The 16,931-nt window shown below is 38.3% G+C and overlaps 1 protein-coding gene across 8 annotated transcripts in view; it reads left to right on the top strand.

The window, feature by feature from the left end:
- FRYL (FRY like transcription coactivator) overlaps window positions 1-16,931 on the top strand; it is a 265,382-nt gene that overhangs the window by 166,794 nt on the left and 81,657 nt on the right. For all 8 annotated transcript variants that reach the window (XM_053901596.1, XM_053901595.1, XM_053901597.1 and 5 more), the window contains 8 exons: window positions 2,624-2,731; window positions 5,713-5,950; window positions 7,069-7,254; window positions 7,516-7,602; window positions 8,722-8,990; window positions 11,693-11,888; window positions 12,715-12,839; window positions 15,331-15,388. In XM_053901596.1, the coding sequence (XP_053757571.1) occupies window positions 2,624-2,731; window positions 5,713-5,950; window positions 7,069-7,254; window positions 7,516-7,602; window positions 8,722-8,990; window positions 11,693-11,888; window positions 12,715-12,839; window positions 15,331-15,388 (1,267 nt within the window). The remainder of the gene's footprint in view (window positions 1-2,623; window positions 2,732-5,712; window positions 5,951-7,068; window positions 7,255-7,515; window positions 7,603-8,721; window positions 8,991-11,692; window positions 11,889-12,714; window positions 12,840-15,330; window positions 15,389-16,931) is intronic.

Below are 16,931 nucleotides of genomic sequence, written 5' to 3' on the forward strand. Positions count from 1 at the left end.
CACGTGATTGATTCTTGCTTGCTCCCTTACTCTCTCCTTTGCAGCTGTCCCATATTGCTCCCTGCTGTGGGTGTTGATATAGCAAATCCTTCCGCCTGCTCAGTTGTATTCTTCAAAGTGCTATCGAACTAGCATAAGTAGCAGAAGTCATCCTGGATCTGTTTAGCTGTCAGTGACAAGGCCCTATACTCATTCCATGACCGATAGATAAGTCCGAGTTACCCTTGATATGTGTGGATGTAGTTGTCTTATTAAGTCAAACACCTACTCTTATTTCCAGAACCCCAATAAACAAAAAAGAAAACGTGAAAATCTCCTGGTAACAGAAGGTACAGAGGGGAATAACGGAAGTAGTGTTTTCAAGACAGTGCCTCAGGCCCCTGGGTCACCAGGCTTGTCACTGCTTGCTGTCTGGCATCCTTTTTCCTTGATGTTAGGGACTTTCTCCTCGGGAGGATGTATTGATTATATGGCAGTAACTTGTTTTGTTTGCTAGTCAGTATCCACATATCCTGTAATAAGGCAGGACATTCTTTTCTTCGATATTAATGTCCGCATCACAGGTTTTAGAACACCAAACTGGATATTTGATCTCTCAGTTTAACTAATATACAGTTATTGTATACTAGCGTCTACTAATGTTTCCGAGAACTTCTCCAGTGTTGACATTTTTTTTTTTCCCCTCTGCATCACTTGCTCTGGAAAATCTACGTCACAACCACTTCCTTACTGTGTGAATGAGTCTGCCCTCCCTGGGCTCCTCTGGCTGTGTGCATGGAGTCTGCTAACATTCCCAGCCGGCTCTTTCCTCTGTACCTCCTGTAAAGTTTCATTCGAATTTCACTCACAGGGGTATCACTTTTCCTTTCTCTGCTGCGCTTTAGTCTTTATTGGCCAGTTTCTTCCCTTGATTATCCATGTTTGCAAAGTATCACCTGAGTTTTATGGCTGGAGACCAGGAGGCAACATAGTTACACTTTGCTGTCTGTGTGAACAAGTAACAAATGTGCAATGACCAATCACAACAGACTTGGGAAAAGTGACATGATTGGGGTGCCTGGCTGGCTCAGGTGGAAGAGCGTACGATTCTTGGTCTCGGGGTCTTCAGTTCGAGGCCCATGCTGGGTGTAGAGATTACTTTAATAAATACAACTTAAAAAAAAAAAGTGACACAATTAGTCAGGGATTATGATGCACATCTGTTTATTTACATAGTGATTTGCAGGGAAACTGGTATTATGTAATCAACTCGTTGGAACTGAAATTCATGCATATTGGAACCATCTGAAGAGAACACTGACTATATAAAATCTCTAAGAGTAGGTAGCAAGTCTTTTGCCACTATAACGAATACTGACCCCAGTACGTTAAACGTCCAAATTCTTTTCTACATGAGAATTTTTTAGCCCACCTTAAGAATAATTTGGATAAAATAAACTAAGATCCTCATCTTGAAATATAGACCAAAATAAAAACAAAAACCAGGGTGTTAAGAGGTTAGATATTTAAAGTAAAAATTAAAAAATCATTGAATAACTAGAAGAAAATATAGTAGAAATAAATTGTATCAAGCCTCTGGAGGAGCCAAGATTTTCAAAATTGACATTAATTCTGTAAACATTTAAATATGTATATTTGTGTGTGTGTGTGTGTGTGTGTGTATTCTGAAAATAAAATGAAAAGAACAGACAATACCAACAATAGAATATGAGAATGTCTTTTTTAAGACCCTCATTAATGTATAATAATAAATGAAAAAGATTATTTTTGTTGGGGCACCTGGGTGGCTCAGTTGGTTAAATGTCTGACTCGATTTCGGCTCAGATCATGATCTCCTGGTTGTGAAGCAGAGCCCCACCCTGGGCTCCACGCTGAGTGCAGAACCTGCCAAGATTCTCTCTCCCTCTTCCTCTGCCCCTTCCCTGCTTGCTCTCTCTCTCTCTCAAAAAAATTTTTTTAGTTAATTTTATAGGTTCCTAAAATAACCAATACTTGGTTATTTAATAATCTCATTGTTACTTATTATGATTTAGTAATTAAATAGTCTTTATTCGGGCGCCTGGGTGGCTTAGTTGGTTGAGCATCTGACTTCGGCTCGGGTCATGATCTCGTGTCTGTGGGTTCAAGCCCTGTGTCGGGCTCTGTGCTGACAGCTCAGAGCCTGGAGCCTGCTTCAGATTCTGTGTCTCCTGTCTCTCTGCCCCTCCCCTGCTCATGCTCTGTCTCTCTCTCTCTCTGTCAAAAATAAATAAAACATTAAAAAAATTTTAAATATTCTTTATTCAGGTTAGATATTAATTTAATTTAATTTAAAATAATTGTATTCCACATAATTTACTTAAATACAATTTATTATCTAAACATAATCATTTCTGTAGTTTTCTAATTATTGAAAATCTTTTTGCTTGCTAGCTATATTTTCTTTCCTGTTATCTCTTTATTCTTTTGTCTATTTATAAACTGATAATTATTTGCTGGGTTTGTATGAATTCTTTTTTATAGTAAATACATTAAACTTTTTTAGGGGGGAGGGGACTCCTACTTCTGTAATTATTTTTCTAAGTTTGCTTTCATTGCCTAACATATGTAATAAGCGTATTAAATCCTGTTGTATATTTTTCAGAGGGGAAAGAAAACCCAAAATTGATTTGTTTAGGACTTGTGTTGCTGCTATTCCAAGGCTGATTCCTGATGGTATGAGCAGAACTGACCTCATTGAATTGTTAGCAAGGTAACTGAGAATCACTCTTTGCTATGTTAATTTTTACCTCTTTCAATCCCTTTAAACTTCGAATACACTCCTGTTACTGTTGTCACTAACAGAGTAATAAGGACACGTTCAGTACTTTACTTGATCCACTTTCTAAACTTGCATTGTGTCTTTTGTGTTTTGTGAACACATTCTCCCCACTCATTTTTAACTTATAAAGTTCTTTTGGATTCCTCTCTACAAATCCTACTTTTCGATTTCCTATCTTTCCTTCTAGTGTGTTTCTTAGGATTTCGATAACATGTTATTCCTGAATAGATGTGTGGTGATGCCCATTAGGCAGTTAACTGCCGTGTTAACTCTTGAAGCCATTTCTATAGCTAGTTTTCACTTATTCTTCCTATTGTGGAGCCCGCAGGGTTCAAGTTTTTGCTTCTGTTTCCTCTGTTGGGTTTGTCATAGCTTTATAGAGTAAGAAATAACATGACAACCAAATGTAAATACTTGCTTCCAAAGCTAATTCTAAGTTGAGGGGAAGGCTTGTTGGAAGCTGCTTTGTCGATGTACGTAGGGATTCCATAGGTAAGGGGTCAGCAAGCTGCTTCTGTAAGGATGACATCGTGAGTATTTTAGGATTTGCAGGTCATATGGTCAGCATCACAGCTGCTCCTCTCTGCAGTGCAGGGCAAAAACAGCCACGGACCTCATGGAAAGGAGGGGGTGTGACTGTGTTCCCATGGTGCCTCATACATTCTGGCCCTTGAGCCATGGTCTGCTTGCCCCCACTCTAAATGAAAAGCCAGGTGTAATGACTGTCACAGAGCAGTGATACTTGACTGTACTGAAAGATGTTTACTCCCTGCCAAGCACTTACCACGGACTTAAGTTAAATTCGCCGTGAACAGTTAATAGACTTCTCTAGCAACCCCTTTGACCTCCTCTGCGAAAACACCTAGCACCGCACACAGCCATCACTGTCCTGTCCTCAACCTTTGCAGGTTGCCATCGAGATACAGAATGGCATTTGTCTCTATTCAGGATGACGAGGAGAGAAAAGGAGTTACTTGGAGACTTTGCACCATGAGATAAATTCATCCCTTTGCACTCTCTTAATTTTTTGCTGTGAATTGAAGAGTTGCAAAGTTCATGTCAGCATTAGGGAAGGAAAAGAGGTGTAATGATTTGTAATGTTATTCTTGGGAAAACAGTAAACAGCTCTCACTCAGTTGCACTCTTTCTACTCGCCCTAATTTAACTCGCCTGCACATTTGTGGCTTAATGGTCCCGTATCCCCCCACCAAAATGAAACTCCCTCTACAAGGGTCAGGGATGGAGGAGCCTGGTGAAGGGAGCAAACATCTGAACAGTAAATGACAGCTTTGCGACTTGATTTACTTTGCATCCTTTTCCTGTGATATTAATTAACTAATTACCTTACTTCAGCAGAAATGAAGATTCTGCGTTCTGCTCTATTTTGTCCCCCATTCTGATCATTTGGAATTGCAACATCTAAATCCTGTTTTTGTTTGTTTTTAAAGCAAGTAAGCAAAACAAAGATGCATTTGTAGACCTGTATGCTATGTCTAAGGAAAGTTAATTCTTCTGCCTTAAATTAGCCAGGCCACCCTGTTGTTCTCTACACAGTGGTGAACTCATGCGTATATAGCCTGAGTTACACAGATAGGTGTAAGATGGGCATGAAGATTTAAGGGATGTTGAAATAACCTTTAAAGTCAGCATCGTGGAGACAGTCACTGTGCCTCCACAGTACCTCTCTTGGTGCCACTATCAGAGACAGAACGCTGGGCTAGAGATCCTTAATCTGATCCCCTGTGATGGCTCTGACGGGCTGCTCTCACTGCTGCCGCTTCGTGGGGCTAACTGCAAGTCTGTCTAGCTATAGTAAGTTTTCTCTTCGGTCTCATTGCCGGTTGAAGGTTGGCTTAGTGAAGACCAGAATTGAGTTCAGCAGGGTGAAGACTGACATCTCCTTCCACCTAAAGCCCACGGCTTTCCTTCTCTGTCCGTGAGGATGACTCCACCCTTGCAGCTTCCTAAGCATGTAGTTGTGGCACATGCTTAATATCACCTATTAACCTTACTCGTTCAAGCTGTTTCCAACACTGATGCATGTGTTTTGATGGTCAGTCGCTAAAGTAATCCTGTTCAGCCCCAAATCAGAAACTCCTGCTCACAGAGTATTACATATTGGTAGCTTCACTACTGGGGCCATCTTTTATGGTTTTCTTGTTGATCGTTCTCTTTATGTTCTGGTAAAATCTGTTAGCTCATATTATGTTCATGTCCTCCGATTGTTTTGGTGTCTCTAAAAGGTAATTTTCTACAGCCTCTTCTCCAATTTGCTTAGATTTAAACTTCCTTTAGGGACTTCCGTGTTAGATCAACCTTTTTCCCCTCAGGTACACTCCATTTATATTACTGCAAATTTACTCTCATGCTCACCTTCGAGAATTATCTCTGTTAACTTGATTTCATCTGGGTTTATTCTATTTTCTTGTTCACAATCGGCCATCTTATAGTTTAACTGTAACCTCAGCAGCATGAAAAGGACAGAGACAAATCATGTTCTTTCCAGTCATAGTAAAGGACTACATAAATGTGAAATAATGCTTAGATATTATATGAGCGGATATAATTTTTGATTACAAGAAAACATACAGCATTTTAAGGATTAAAGAATTTTTAAAATGTAATTCTGATATGCTGATCTGTATTTTTTTCAAGTGCATTTTCATTATGATCAAACTTTCCTGAAGTTTTTTTAAAAACACCAACTAACATTAATGGATTCATATGTGAATTTAAACACGAGAATAACCTAAGGGTGAATATACACAAAAAGGGAACATTGGTTCCCATCCTCATACTTCTTACAAACCAGGGAGAAGGACATCTTTTTTTAAGTTCTTAGTTTTAGGTTTTAGATGATGAAACTACGTGGAAGGTTCTGAGGTTTGCTAATGGAATTTTGTTCTTGGTAGGCTCACAATTCATATGGATGAAGAACTACGTGCTCTGGCTTTCAATACCCTGCAGGCACTAATGCTTGATTTTCCAGATTGGCGGGAGGATGTTCTTTCAGGATTTGTTTATTTTATTGTTCGTGAAGTGACTGATGTCCATCCCACGCTTCTTGATAATGCTGTAAAGATGTTGGTACAATTAATAAATCAGTGGAAACAGGCAACCCAAATGCACAACAAAAACCAGGACTCCCAGGTACCAGAGTCTTTTGTTTTGTCCCTTTGTATGTGGTCAGTGGTAACTGACCAACAGTCATGTTAATATCTATTGATTTCTTGAAAACTAAACATTTGATCGGTTTTGTTTGCTTTCGAAGTCTTATAATCCGTAAACTAAACCTCCCTGCAGTTCAGATGTTAAATATAGTGTTCGTGTGTCCAACCTTTCCAACCCTCTTCCTTTCGTAACAGTTGGTTCTGAATGAACACAGAGAGTAGAGGCAATTCTAGCTTACATTTAGGCTGTTTCCAGTATATTTAAAGCTGATGTAACAATTTTGGGGAGTATTCCATTTGAGTTATTTGATTGTTTTACCCATGGCACTAGTCCCTGCTTCACATATGTGGTTTGTCTGCTCCTTTACCATGAAAGGTACTCAGCTTCTTGATTTATATAACATATTGCCCTAGAACCTTGGAATTTTAGAGCAGGATCATCTAAATCAATCTAGCTCGCAGCCTTCAGTGAGCATGGAGAGAAGCCCAAGAACCCCTATTTCCAACAAGCTCCTAGGTGATGCCATGCTGCTAGTCTACACTTTGAGTTCAAATTGTCCCAATTCAGTCCCTTCATTTTCCACATAGAAGTGTTAGGCCAAGAATGATTAACAGTGCCAGCTCCAAGTTTACAAAGTAACCAGAGAATGCCAGAAGCTCCATACACAATTCGTATTTAGACTGCCAGTTAAAAAGCTTTTTATCTCTGTGTACACTGTTAGGTTTTTTTTTAATGTTTATTTTTGAGAGAGAGAGAGAGAGAGAGAGAGGATGAGCAGGAGAGGGTCAGAGAGAGGGTAACAGAGGATCCAAAGCGGGCTCTGCACTGACAGCAGCGAGCCCAATGTGGGGCCCAAGCTCATGAACCAAACCATGGGATCATCACCTGAGCTGAAGTTGAAAGCTCAACCGACTGAGCCACCCAGCAGCGCCTGCGGTGTTACATTTTTGTGAATTAAATATTATTTAAGTTACTTGAGCTGAGGCAGACCTATAGCTATAATGTATATAATTTGGTTTATTCTTTAATTAATGGTTATACTGGAATGTCTACACATATTCTTTTTTTTTATTTTTAACTTCTTTTTATTTTTCAAGCATGGTTTGGCTAATGGAGCTTCTCATCCCCCTCCTCTGGAAAGGAGCCCGTATTCCAACGTATTCCATGTGGTCGAAGGGTTTGCACTTGTCATTCTCTGTAGCAGTCGACCTGCCACTAGGAGATTAGCTGTCAGTGTCCTTAGAGAAATACGGGCTTTGTTTGCACTTTTGGAAATACCTAAGGTAAGATTTAGGTATATCATTTAATTATCTAATGAAAGTACATAAAAACTATTCTTTTGTTCATTCTGTTGCTACCATGCAAGCATAACTTAACTTATAACAAAGTAACAAAGGCTTTTTGACCTGGTCTAAACTAACCCAGCTGCCTTCAATTCCATTTGTAACAAATAGTGCTGATGTGCAGTTTTTTTATGTTTTCTTAGGTTTGGCTTTTCTTAATCATTCCTAAATATTTTTAGACATGTGCTCACTTTTTTATAGGGTGATGATGAATTAGCCATAGATGTGATGGACAGGCTGAGCCCATCCATTCTTGAGAGCTTCATACATCTCACTGGAGCTGATCAGGTAACGGTCATGATTTCATGCTATTCAGTCTTGCCTTGGAACTTTAGCCATACATGCATGCATACGTGAATTTCCTTTACAAATACAATGCATTGAAGAGTATTTTATGCCCCAGTTATAATTAATTTGACTCATTAAGATGGAGAAAAACACTTTGTTAGCAAATGCAACTAAACTTTCTTAGCTGGGCTTGATTTTTTTTTTTTACAAAGGTCTTACATTAAGATTTCAAGATGGACATAAAAATAACCATCAAACTTTACTACTTGAAGTTTCTTTTTTGTTCCTGTTTGGAACACATGGACAAGGTTTCTGGGCTTTGAGTGTAACACTTAGCTCTTATAATTCGCAACTTAATGTATAACCAAGGGAGATAGTAATACAATTTTGTAAACCTAAGAGATCGATTATAAATCTTTTCAGCTTAAAGAATTCTGCTTTAGATTATTAACTACGATTTATGCCAACAAAAAGAATAATGAATGACTCTTCTCATGCCTAAAGCCATGCCTGGCTTATAATGGGTATTTTTGTAAATATCTGTTGAATGATAGAGTGAATTGGACCTCTGTTCAGTTTAAGACTTTGTTGTGTCTGTGTTGTTGTTTGAATGACACATAAGTTGCTCTGAAGGTAAATCTTTATCTCTTCAGTATAATAGCTTGGAATTATCATTGAACAAATATTTAAGAATATGTACCTCTGGAGAGGAGTCTGTTTTTCTGTCTCTTCTGCCTGTGCATATATAGGGCATGTCAGCATAAAGTTAATGGTCCATTTTTCAGTTCCCTCTTAGTTTTAGTATGCCCATGAAAGTTGATTATTCATATATGAATTATGTAAGTGGTGGTTCTTCACCTTTTTGGTTCATAGATCCTTTTGAGACTAATAAAACCTCTGGAATCTTTCTCCAGAAAAACCCATGTACACACGTACACACAAAAAAACTTTATATGCAATTTCAGGAATTCACTACTCCCTTAAACCTTTCTTGGACCTCATTATTACCTCTGTTCTAGAAACTACCAAGAGGCCACTTAGAGTTTAATGCAATCCATATGGCAAAACTCTGAAACTTACGGAAATGTGCGATAATTCTTTGCTGTTTTCTCTACGCAGACTACTTTGCTGTATTGCCCTAGCTCGATAGATTTACAGACATTAGCAGAATGGAACTCTTCTCCTATCAGCCACCAGTTTGATGTGATCAGCCCATCACACATATGGGTATTTGCACATGTGACCCAAGGCCAAGACCCATGGATTATAAGTCTCTCCAGTTTTTTAAAGCAAGAAAACCTTCCCAAACACTGCTGTACAGCTGTGAGCTATGCTTGGATGTTTGCATACACAAGACTTCAGTTATTGTCCCCACAGGTTGATATAAAGTAAGTTGTTTTCCTAGTGTAAATTTTAGAATGTGTAGACTGTCAGTTTTTATAAGTACGTATTTGAAAAGTTGTACAAGTTGGAAATTCCACAAGTAAATAACCTGCCATAACAGACAGATGTATAAGGGGGGGAGACGAAAGATGTAAGGGATGTAGTCTCATAATCCCTTCATCCTTTTCATGTAATTCAGTCTCACCAAATTGTTGGTTCACTTAATAGCACAGCGCTTGGTATGTAGTATGTGTCTGATGAATCTGTACTGAAGAATTAAGGAGCAGAGGATCTGGAGAGGAGTGTGGATCTGGATATAGATGAGCGTATAGAGGAAGGGTGCAAAGTGAAGAGACATCAAGCACAGTGACCTTACTTTTCCTGATGGCATTATAAGGAAGTCATCTGCTGACAGGGATTAGTGATGATGGCATTGGGGATAATGGCAAAGATTTGGAATAACTGATGATGTGATAGGGTGTTAAACAAGGTCATCATAAACTGCAGTTAATTTCTTCTTGCTCTTAAGTATACTATTTTTGAACCTGAATTTGAGTTCCCGATTTCACTTTATCCAGTACGTTTTATCAGATCACATGGAATGAGGCCTCTCATCATATAAGTTGCCCATATAAACCCAACCCCTGGACGAACCTAACACCTTAGGGTCATTAAAGGCTCTCCAAACATGGCTCTAGCCTATACTTTTCCCTTACTCTCTGTCATTGCTGTCCATGTGTTCTTAGGTTAGAACCACACAAACTTCTCCAAGTTCACCGCATGTGACTACAGTTTCCACTATCTTGAGTTTTAGTTCACATGAACCTAGAATGCCTTTTGTCTTCTCTGTCTTCTGTATGTCGACATCTGCTGTATCTCAAATTCCACCTTATTTTTAAAGCCTTCTCTTACATCTCCCAACCCAGAGTAATCATTCCTTCTTTCGGATTTGAATATAGATATTTTTGGTTTTTCGATATGTGTATCCATGCTTATTATATGTCTATGTAGATTCTCAGGTATTATGTAGCAAGTATTATTTATTTAGTGGAAATTGACACTTGCCACCTTGCATAACATTAATGACCTTATCTGAGTCTCCCCTAATTACCATGTTTTAAATTAGAAGCTCCTCTCCTACTACCATTCTCTATCTCCTCTATCATTCTTCATCACAGTTGGCACTATCTGATGTTGTTTTATTCATTTCTGTATTGTATATCTTCCACAGTACTCATGATGGTAGTGATTTTTTTTTTAAGTTTATTTTTATTTATTTTTGAGACAGAGAGAGAGAGAGCGAGAGCCAGGGAGGGGCAGAAAGAAAGGGAGCGAGAGAGAGTCCCAAGCAGGCTCCGTGCTGTCAGCACAGAACCTGATGCAAGGCTCGAACTCATGAATGGTGAGATCCTGAGCCAAGATAAAGACTTGGTCACTCAACCAACTGAGCCACCCAAGTGACCTGCTGGTAGTGATTTTTAACAGGGTTGTTTTATTTTGTTTTTACTGCTGCCACAATATTTTCTAAAACAGTAAAACACTGTTGATGAATTAATGAAGTGATATGTTTGCTTTGTTTATCTTAATATATAAATGTACTGAAGCTAAGGACTATGTGTTAGTATTTTTCTGTTTTGTTTTCCTCTCATTCCTTAATCCCAACAGAATTTGGTGTTTGGAAACATTTATGGAATTGTTCCAACATATTTTATTGGTCTAATGTTTCAAGACAGAAATTTGACAGAATCCTTAAAAATGTGGATACTCTTTTGACACTGCAGTTCCATTTTTAGGAATTTACCCAAGAAAATAATTAAAATTTTATTTTAATTAAGCATATATTCAAATGTATAGTGTTGTGTATTATAGAGACAATTTTCTATTAGTTAAAATGCCCAATAATGAAAATTTAGACAATAAAACCTGATCTCTATAGTAATATAGCATACAGTCATCAAAAATGATGTCGCACTGGGGCACCTGGGTGGCTCAATCAGTTGAGCGTTCGACTTCAGCTCAGGTCATGATCTCGCGGTTTGTGAGTTCGAGCCCCGCGTTGGGCTCTGTGCTGACAGCTCAGAGCCTGGAGCCTGCTTTAGATTCTGTGTCTCCTTCTCTCTCTGCCTCTCCCCGACTTGTGCTCTGTCTGTATCAAAACTAAATAGATGTAAAATAAAAAAAAAAAAAAATTAAAAAAAATGATGTCGCAGAAGTATAGTCTTTTAGTGGAAGATGTTTAAAACACGTCAAGTACATACAAGTACAAAAAAAAAAAAACAGTATTGTTCAGTTTTTGTGAGTTAAAGAAGATATATTCAACATGTTTGTATATGAATTGAAGATTTGTAAAAATATATACTGTGCTTACTTGGATGTGGGATAAAGGGGATTTTCATTTTGTTTTCATGTGTTTGTTTTTTCACATCGAGCATGTATAAGAAGTTATAAAATGTGGCCTGTTGAAATATTAACTTTGGTCACAAGAATAATAGATGATGTTAAAATGATGCTATGTTTTAATTTTCAGTCAAATATGTTATTCATTTATGTCTTACCGCCATTCCACAGGGCTTTAGCAGCGGTGGTAATAAAACCGTATGTTAACCATCTCTCCTAAATTGATAGCATTTAGCTTTAGTTAAAGAAAACTTCAAAAAATGTCGTATTGTTTGCATTCACCTGTTTCTCTTGCTGTTTTCCCCCTTAGCAGCCCCATCAATGCTAAGAAAGTGAACACTACCACAAGCAGTGACTCCTACGTCGGCCTGTGGAGAAACTATCTGCTCCTTTGCTGCAGTGCGGCGACATCCACGACCTCTTCAACATCTGCAGGTTCCGTGAGGTGTTCTCCTCCCGAGACGCTGGCGTCTACGCCTGATAGTGGCTATAGCATTGATTCCAAAGTAAGGCTTCCCAACCTGCCCCTGAATTTGAATGGCACCATCAAATAATGGTTTTCACGTGTCTTTTCCAGGACCATAAAGGCATTTGGTTGAAAAGTGTGTTGCTTGTACTAACGATGAAAATAGTGCAAGAAATCGCATGACTGTCGATTCCTTACTGGGATCAATTTCATATGTATACACACGAACACTGTTGTACTGATGGAGGGTCATGCTCGCTGAATTCATCGTAGTGAATTTTTTAAAGGAATCTTCATCCCCACTTTTCCTTATTTATTTTCTATAGTTTTCACACTTCTCAGTATCCAAAATAAATCGTTTAAATAAATACCTTCGTCGAATTTCCCTAAATTATGTAGTGGTACCAATGATACTTGGTGATAACAGTTGTATAGCCTTCATGCTGTGACACAAAATGTTGCGAGGTGGTTGGAGAAAATTTAGAAAACCTAAGACCTGAGAGTCTTTCTTTAACACCAGTGACTCTTGTAGAAGGAATTTTTTTTTCATTGGTTTTTATGGATCAAAAGACATAGACTATCAGATGGAGGGAATCAGCCTATTATCTGATGGTAAGTGTCTGTAAGAAATTAGGAGACCCACAGAGCCCGAATTCTTTTAATGAACTTGCAGCGAAACATTGGACAAGTCATTTAATGTTTTTAGATTATGTGCACCACAGGTGAATTTTGAAGCCCCGTTCACAGAAAAATTCCATGTTTCCATGGCCCTTGATGAAATGTTGATGAAATGTGGATGAAGTGCCAAATTATTTAATTGGATGTACTGTCATTAACGGCTGCTATAAATACCTATTTTTTTCCAGATTATCGGCATCCCATCCCCTTCATCCTTGTTTAAGCACATAGTTCCAATGATGCGCTCTGAGAGCATAGAGATCACAGAATCCCTTGTTCTAGGTCTTGGCAGGACCAACCCAGGAGCTTTTAGGTAATTATCTTCATATGTGTTCTCTATGCACTAAACCAGCTAATGTAGTGTTGGAGAGAAGGCGTGATAGAGTACTTACTATCCGGACAGTTCATGTAAGTCCTGACATTTACCAGGTAACTAGCCATGTAACATTTAATGAGTCCTGTAATTTCTCTGATCCTTTATTTCTTCATTTTGACTGAACAGATAAGAATTACCCGATATTCTTCGCAGAATGACTGTGAAAATCACATATCTATTCTGTATAAATAGGTTCTAAAAATGATAAAATGCCATGTAAATTTTTAATACTTTTCTACCTATTTACACAGTGATGTGATTGTTTTACAGTTTTGGTCTATTGGCTAAAACCATCATTTTTCCTGTTCTTATTCAAGAGAATTAGGTTATTTTTTATTTATTTATTTATTTTAATGTTTATTTATTTTTCAGAGAGAGAAAGAGAGAGAGTGAGAGGGAGGGAGGAAGGGGCAGAGAGCGAGGGAGACAGAATCCGAAGCAGGCTCCAGGCTCCGAGCTGTCAGCACAGAGCCCGATGTGGGGCTCGAACCCACGAACCACGAGATTATGACCTGAGCCAAAGTCGTACGCTCAACCAACTGAGCCACCCAGGCGCCCCGAGAATTAGGTTATTTGTAAAAGAAATATTTACGTACATATTTATGTCATCCTTGATATTTTTTATACTAATGAAAAAAATCCTTCATTTTTGCCTGAGATTCTGCTTGGTCCTTGCCTTGCCTGCTGGGCCTTGTAGTCATTCTTTTGAGATTGTCCTCCATTGATCTCAGGTGATGTTTGATGTTTCATCTCTGAGATAACACATACAGCAGAGACTAGGTTAGCTAATTATTATGTGTCTGTATTTGTGGGGTGGCGTTCATCATAAATGAAGTCTTGGAAAATTATTTTGTGATAAGTAAATACATTATTGTGCTAATGGAAAAAATAGGATCCAAAGATGATCTCAGATTCTTAAAAAACAAATTCTCATAAAGAGAAACAATCCTCAGGCAAAAACTGTAAATATCTGCAGTAGTTTCCATAGATGATGAAATTGTGGATGCATTGTGTTTTCTTATTATCCTTTTTTATTTTTCCAATTATCCACAATGATCACATTTACAATTCAAAGCCATAATATAAGCAAAGATAAAGTTATCATTTTCATGAAGTTCATACCCTTTAACTCATTAATGCTATTTATAAGAATTAATCGTAAGGAGATAATCAGAAATGAAGGCAAAGATACTCACTGAGGTAGTATTTATAACAACAAAAATTAGATAAAATTGGGGCACCTGGCCAGCTCAGTCAGTAGAGCATGCGACTCTTAATCTTATGGTTGTAAGTTCAAGCTCCACGTTAGATGTAGAGATTACTTAAAATCTTCAGGAGTGCCTAGGTGGCTTAGTCAGTTAAATGTCTGACGTGGGCTCAAGTCATGGTGTCACAGTTGGTGAGTTCAAGCCCCTCATCAGGCTCTGCATTAACACCAAAGAGCCTGCTTGGGATTCTCTGTCTCTGTCTCTGTCTCAAAAAAAAAAAAAAAAAAAAAAAAATTTTAGGGACACCTGGGTGGCTCAGTCGGTTAAGCATCCAACTTCAGCTGAGGTCACAATCTCAGAGTTCATGGGTGTGAGCCCCACATTGGGCTCTGTGCTGACAGCTCAGAGCATGGAGCCTGTTTCAGATTCTGTGTCTGTCTGCCTGTCTGTCTGTCTCTCTGCCTTTCCCCTGCTCAAGCTCTGTCTCTCTCAAAAGTAAATAAATATTTAAAAATAATAGTAATAAATAATTTAAAAAGCTTTAAAAATTACATAAAATTTAATGAGTCAGTGAGAAATGAAAGTGGTTAGGAAAATTGTGGTATCCTACTCTATAAAAGAATATTATGAATAAATTAATGGCATTTAAAAGTCATTATGCTATTAATGGGAAAAAGGATACCATCCCATGTATGATAGGGTTTCAACTATATAAAATGTGTGTGGGCTCAAAATGATGGAACAACAGTCTTAATGGTACTTACCTCTGTGAATTAGAATAAGTGGCCTATCCCATTTTTTTCTGCTTTCCAAATATTCTACAGTGTGCATATGTTCTTTTGTAACCAAAACAAAACAATAAGGATTGTGTTGGAAACAGTAGAATTAGGGGGCACCTGGTGGCTCAGTTGGTTAAGCGTCCGACTTTGGCTCAGGTCATGATCTCGTGGTTCACGAGTTTGAGCCCCACGTCGGGCTCTGTGCTGACAGCCTGGAGCCTGTTTCAGATTTTGTCTCCGTCTCTCTCTGCCCCTCCCCTGCTTGCGCTCTGTGTGTGTCTCTCTCTCACTCTCAAAAATAAATAAACATTAAAAAAAGATTAAAACAGGAGAATTAGGGTTAACACTTGCATTTCACATCATTATATTAGTGTTTACATATTTGCACAACAGATTACACCCATTCAGCTATTAATTAAAAACATATCACTTCCCTTCTAGGGAACTAATAGAGGAATTGCATCCCATAATTAAAGAAGCACTCGAAAGAAGGCCAGAGGTAAGTGTGTACTTTTCTACCATTAAATATTTGTCAAGTACTTGTCTTCTATATTCTATGCCAAAATTAGACATAGAATTTTGTCAAAAGTTAGAAATTGAGAAGTAATTACATAAAAGATCGTCTAAAGTAGTTCTAAACACTTTTTTAATATACACAACTCTTCCCCTCCCCCCCCAACAGGAGATCTTTATGCAGAAACTCATTACATAAAAGATACTAAATTGCTATAACTAGAGTGAGGGCAGTCAGGATCTAGATGGGTCAGCAAACTTCCTGTAAATGGCCAGATAGTAAATATTTTCACCTTTGCAGGTCCTACTGTCTCTGTTGCAACTGCTCAGTTTTGCTGCACAGACTACTAAACAAAGGGACGCAACTAGATTGCAATAAAATTTTATTTAGGCAGAAGTGGGCCAGATTTGGCCTGTGAGGTCCATATTTTGCCAACCCCAGGTTTACGTTCCCAAATCTATAGGTTTGTGTTCTGTCCTGAGCAACTTTTAGAAACCGCAGGTCCTGTGGGACAGGCAGATATGCAAACCATAACTATAACAATGTGTTATTCACTCAAACGAAGTCATAGGTAAGAGGTTGTACAGACTGTAGAGAGGAAAAGCCTCTGGCTCTGCCTATGAAGGAAAAGTAGGCAGGAAGCACCAATATTTGAGCTGAAGTTTGAAGCACATTCCTTGGTGAATAAGCAAGGGGAAGACATTCTAGGCAGAGAAATAGCATTGCAAACTTTATGAAAGAATTTGAACACTGCAGATTCTTTTGCGTGATTATATTATGGAGAAAGTGATTGGTTATGCTGCAAAGCAAGGTAGGAATTATCTCATGACAGACTCCTGGTCTCTGCTTTATTTAGTCGTCCAGTGGTTACCGTATGGCATAGGCATCCGAGAATTGCCTGGAGAGCTTCCTAAAAATTATAGATTCCTGGGCCTGTTGAATGAGAATCCCTGGAATGGAGCCCAGAAATCTTCTAAAAACCACTGTAGATGAGCCTGGTGTAGATGACTGAGAATCACTGCTCTTTATATCACCAAGGAATTAAAACAGGAGAGGGAGATGGGGATAATAGCTACTCTTTAGAAACTGTAAGACAGCATCTGTACTTCTTTCTTTCCTTTCTTTAATTTAGCCTGGTGGAGTAGTGATAGTATCCCCATTTAGTAATTGATTAGACTTTTGTTTCAGAATGATCATGTTGATTACAGTATAGCATGAAAGTTAAAGGATTACCAGAGGAAAATGGAAATGGAAGCAAAATTAAGTAGCAATATTTATACTTCAGAATTTCAGGGGAGAGAAGTCATCATAGCAAGTGAATAGATAGGTACAATGATGTGCCTTGAATGTAAGATTTAGAGTGCTGTAGACTCAGTCTTTCTACAGGGATGAGATGAAAACAAGTCAGTTAAAACGTTGCAGAAATCCTCAAAAGCTGTTTAGAAACCATCCTGTTGAGTATGAATTGCTGTAAACTTTATAAAGAGCTAAACAAACTAGTAGTGGTAATGAACTGGTTATCAGCAAA

The sequence above is a fragment of the Panthera pardus genome, unplaced genomic scaffold, assembly GCF_024362965.1.
Source record: "Panthera pardus isolate Hobbes unplaced genomic scaffold, ASM2436296v1 HiC_scaffold_13, whole genome shotgun sequence".
Taxonomy (NCBI): domain Eukaryota; kingdom Metazoa; phylum Chordata; class Mammalia; order Carnivora; family Felidae; genus Panthera; species Panthera pardus.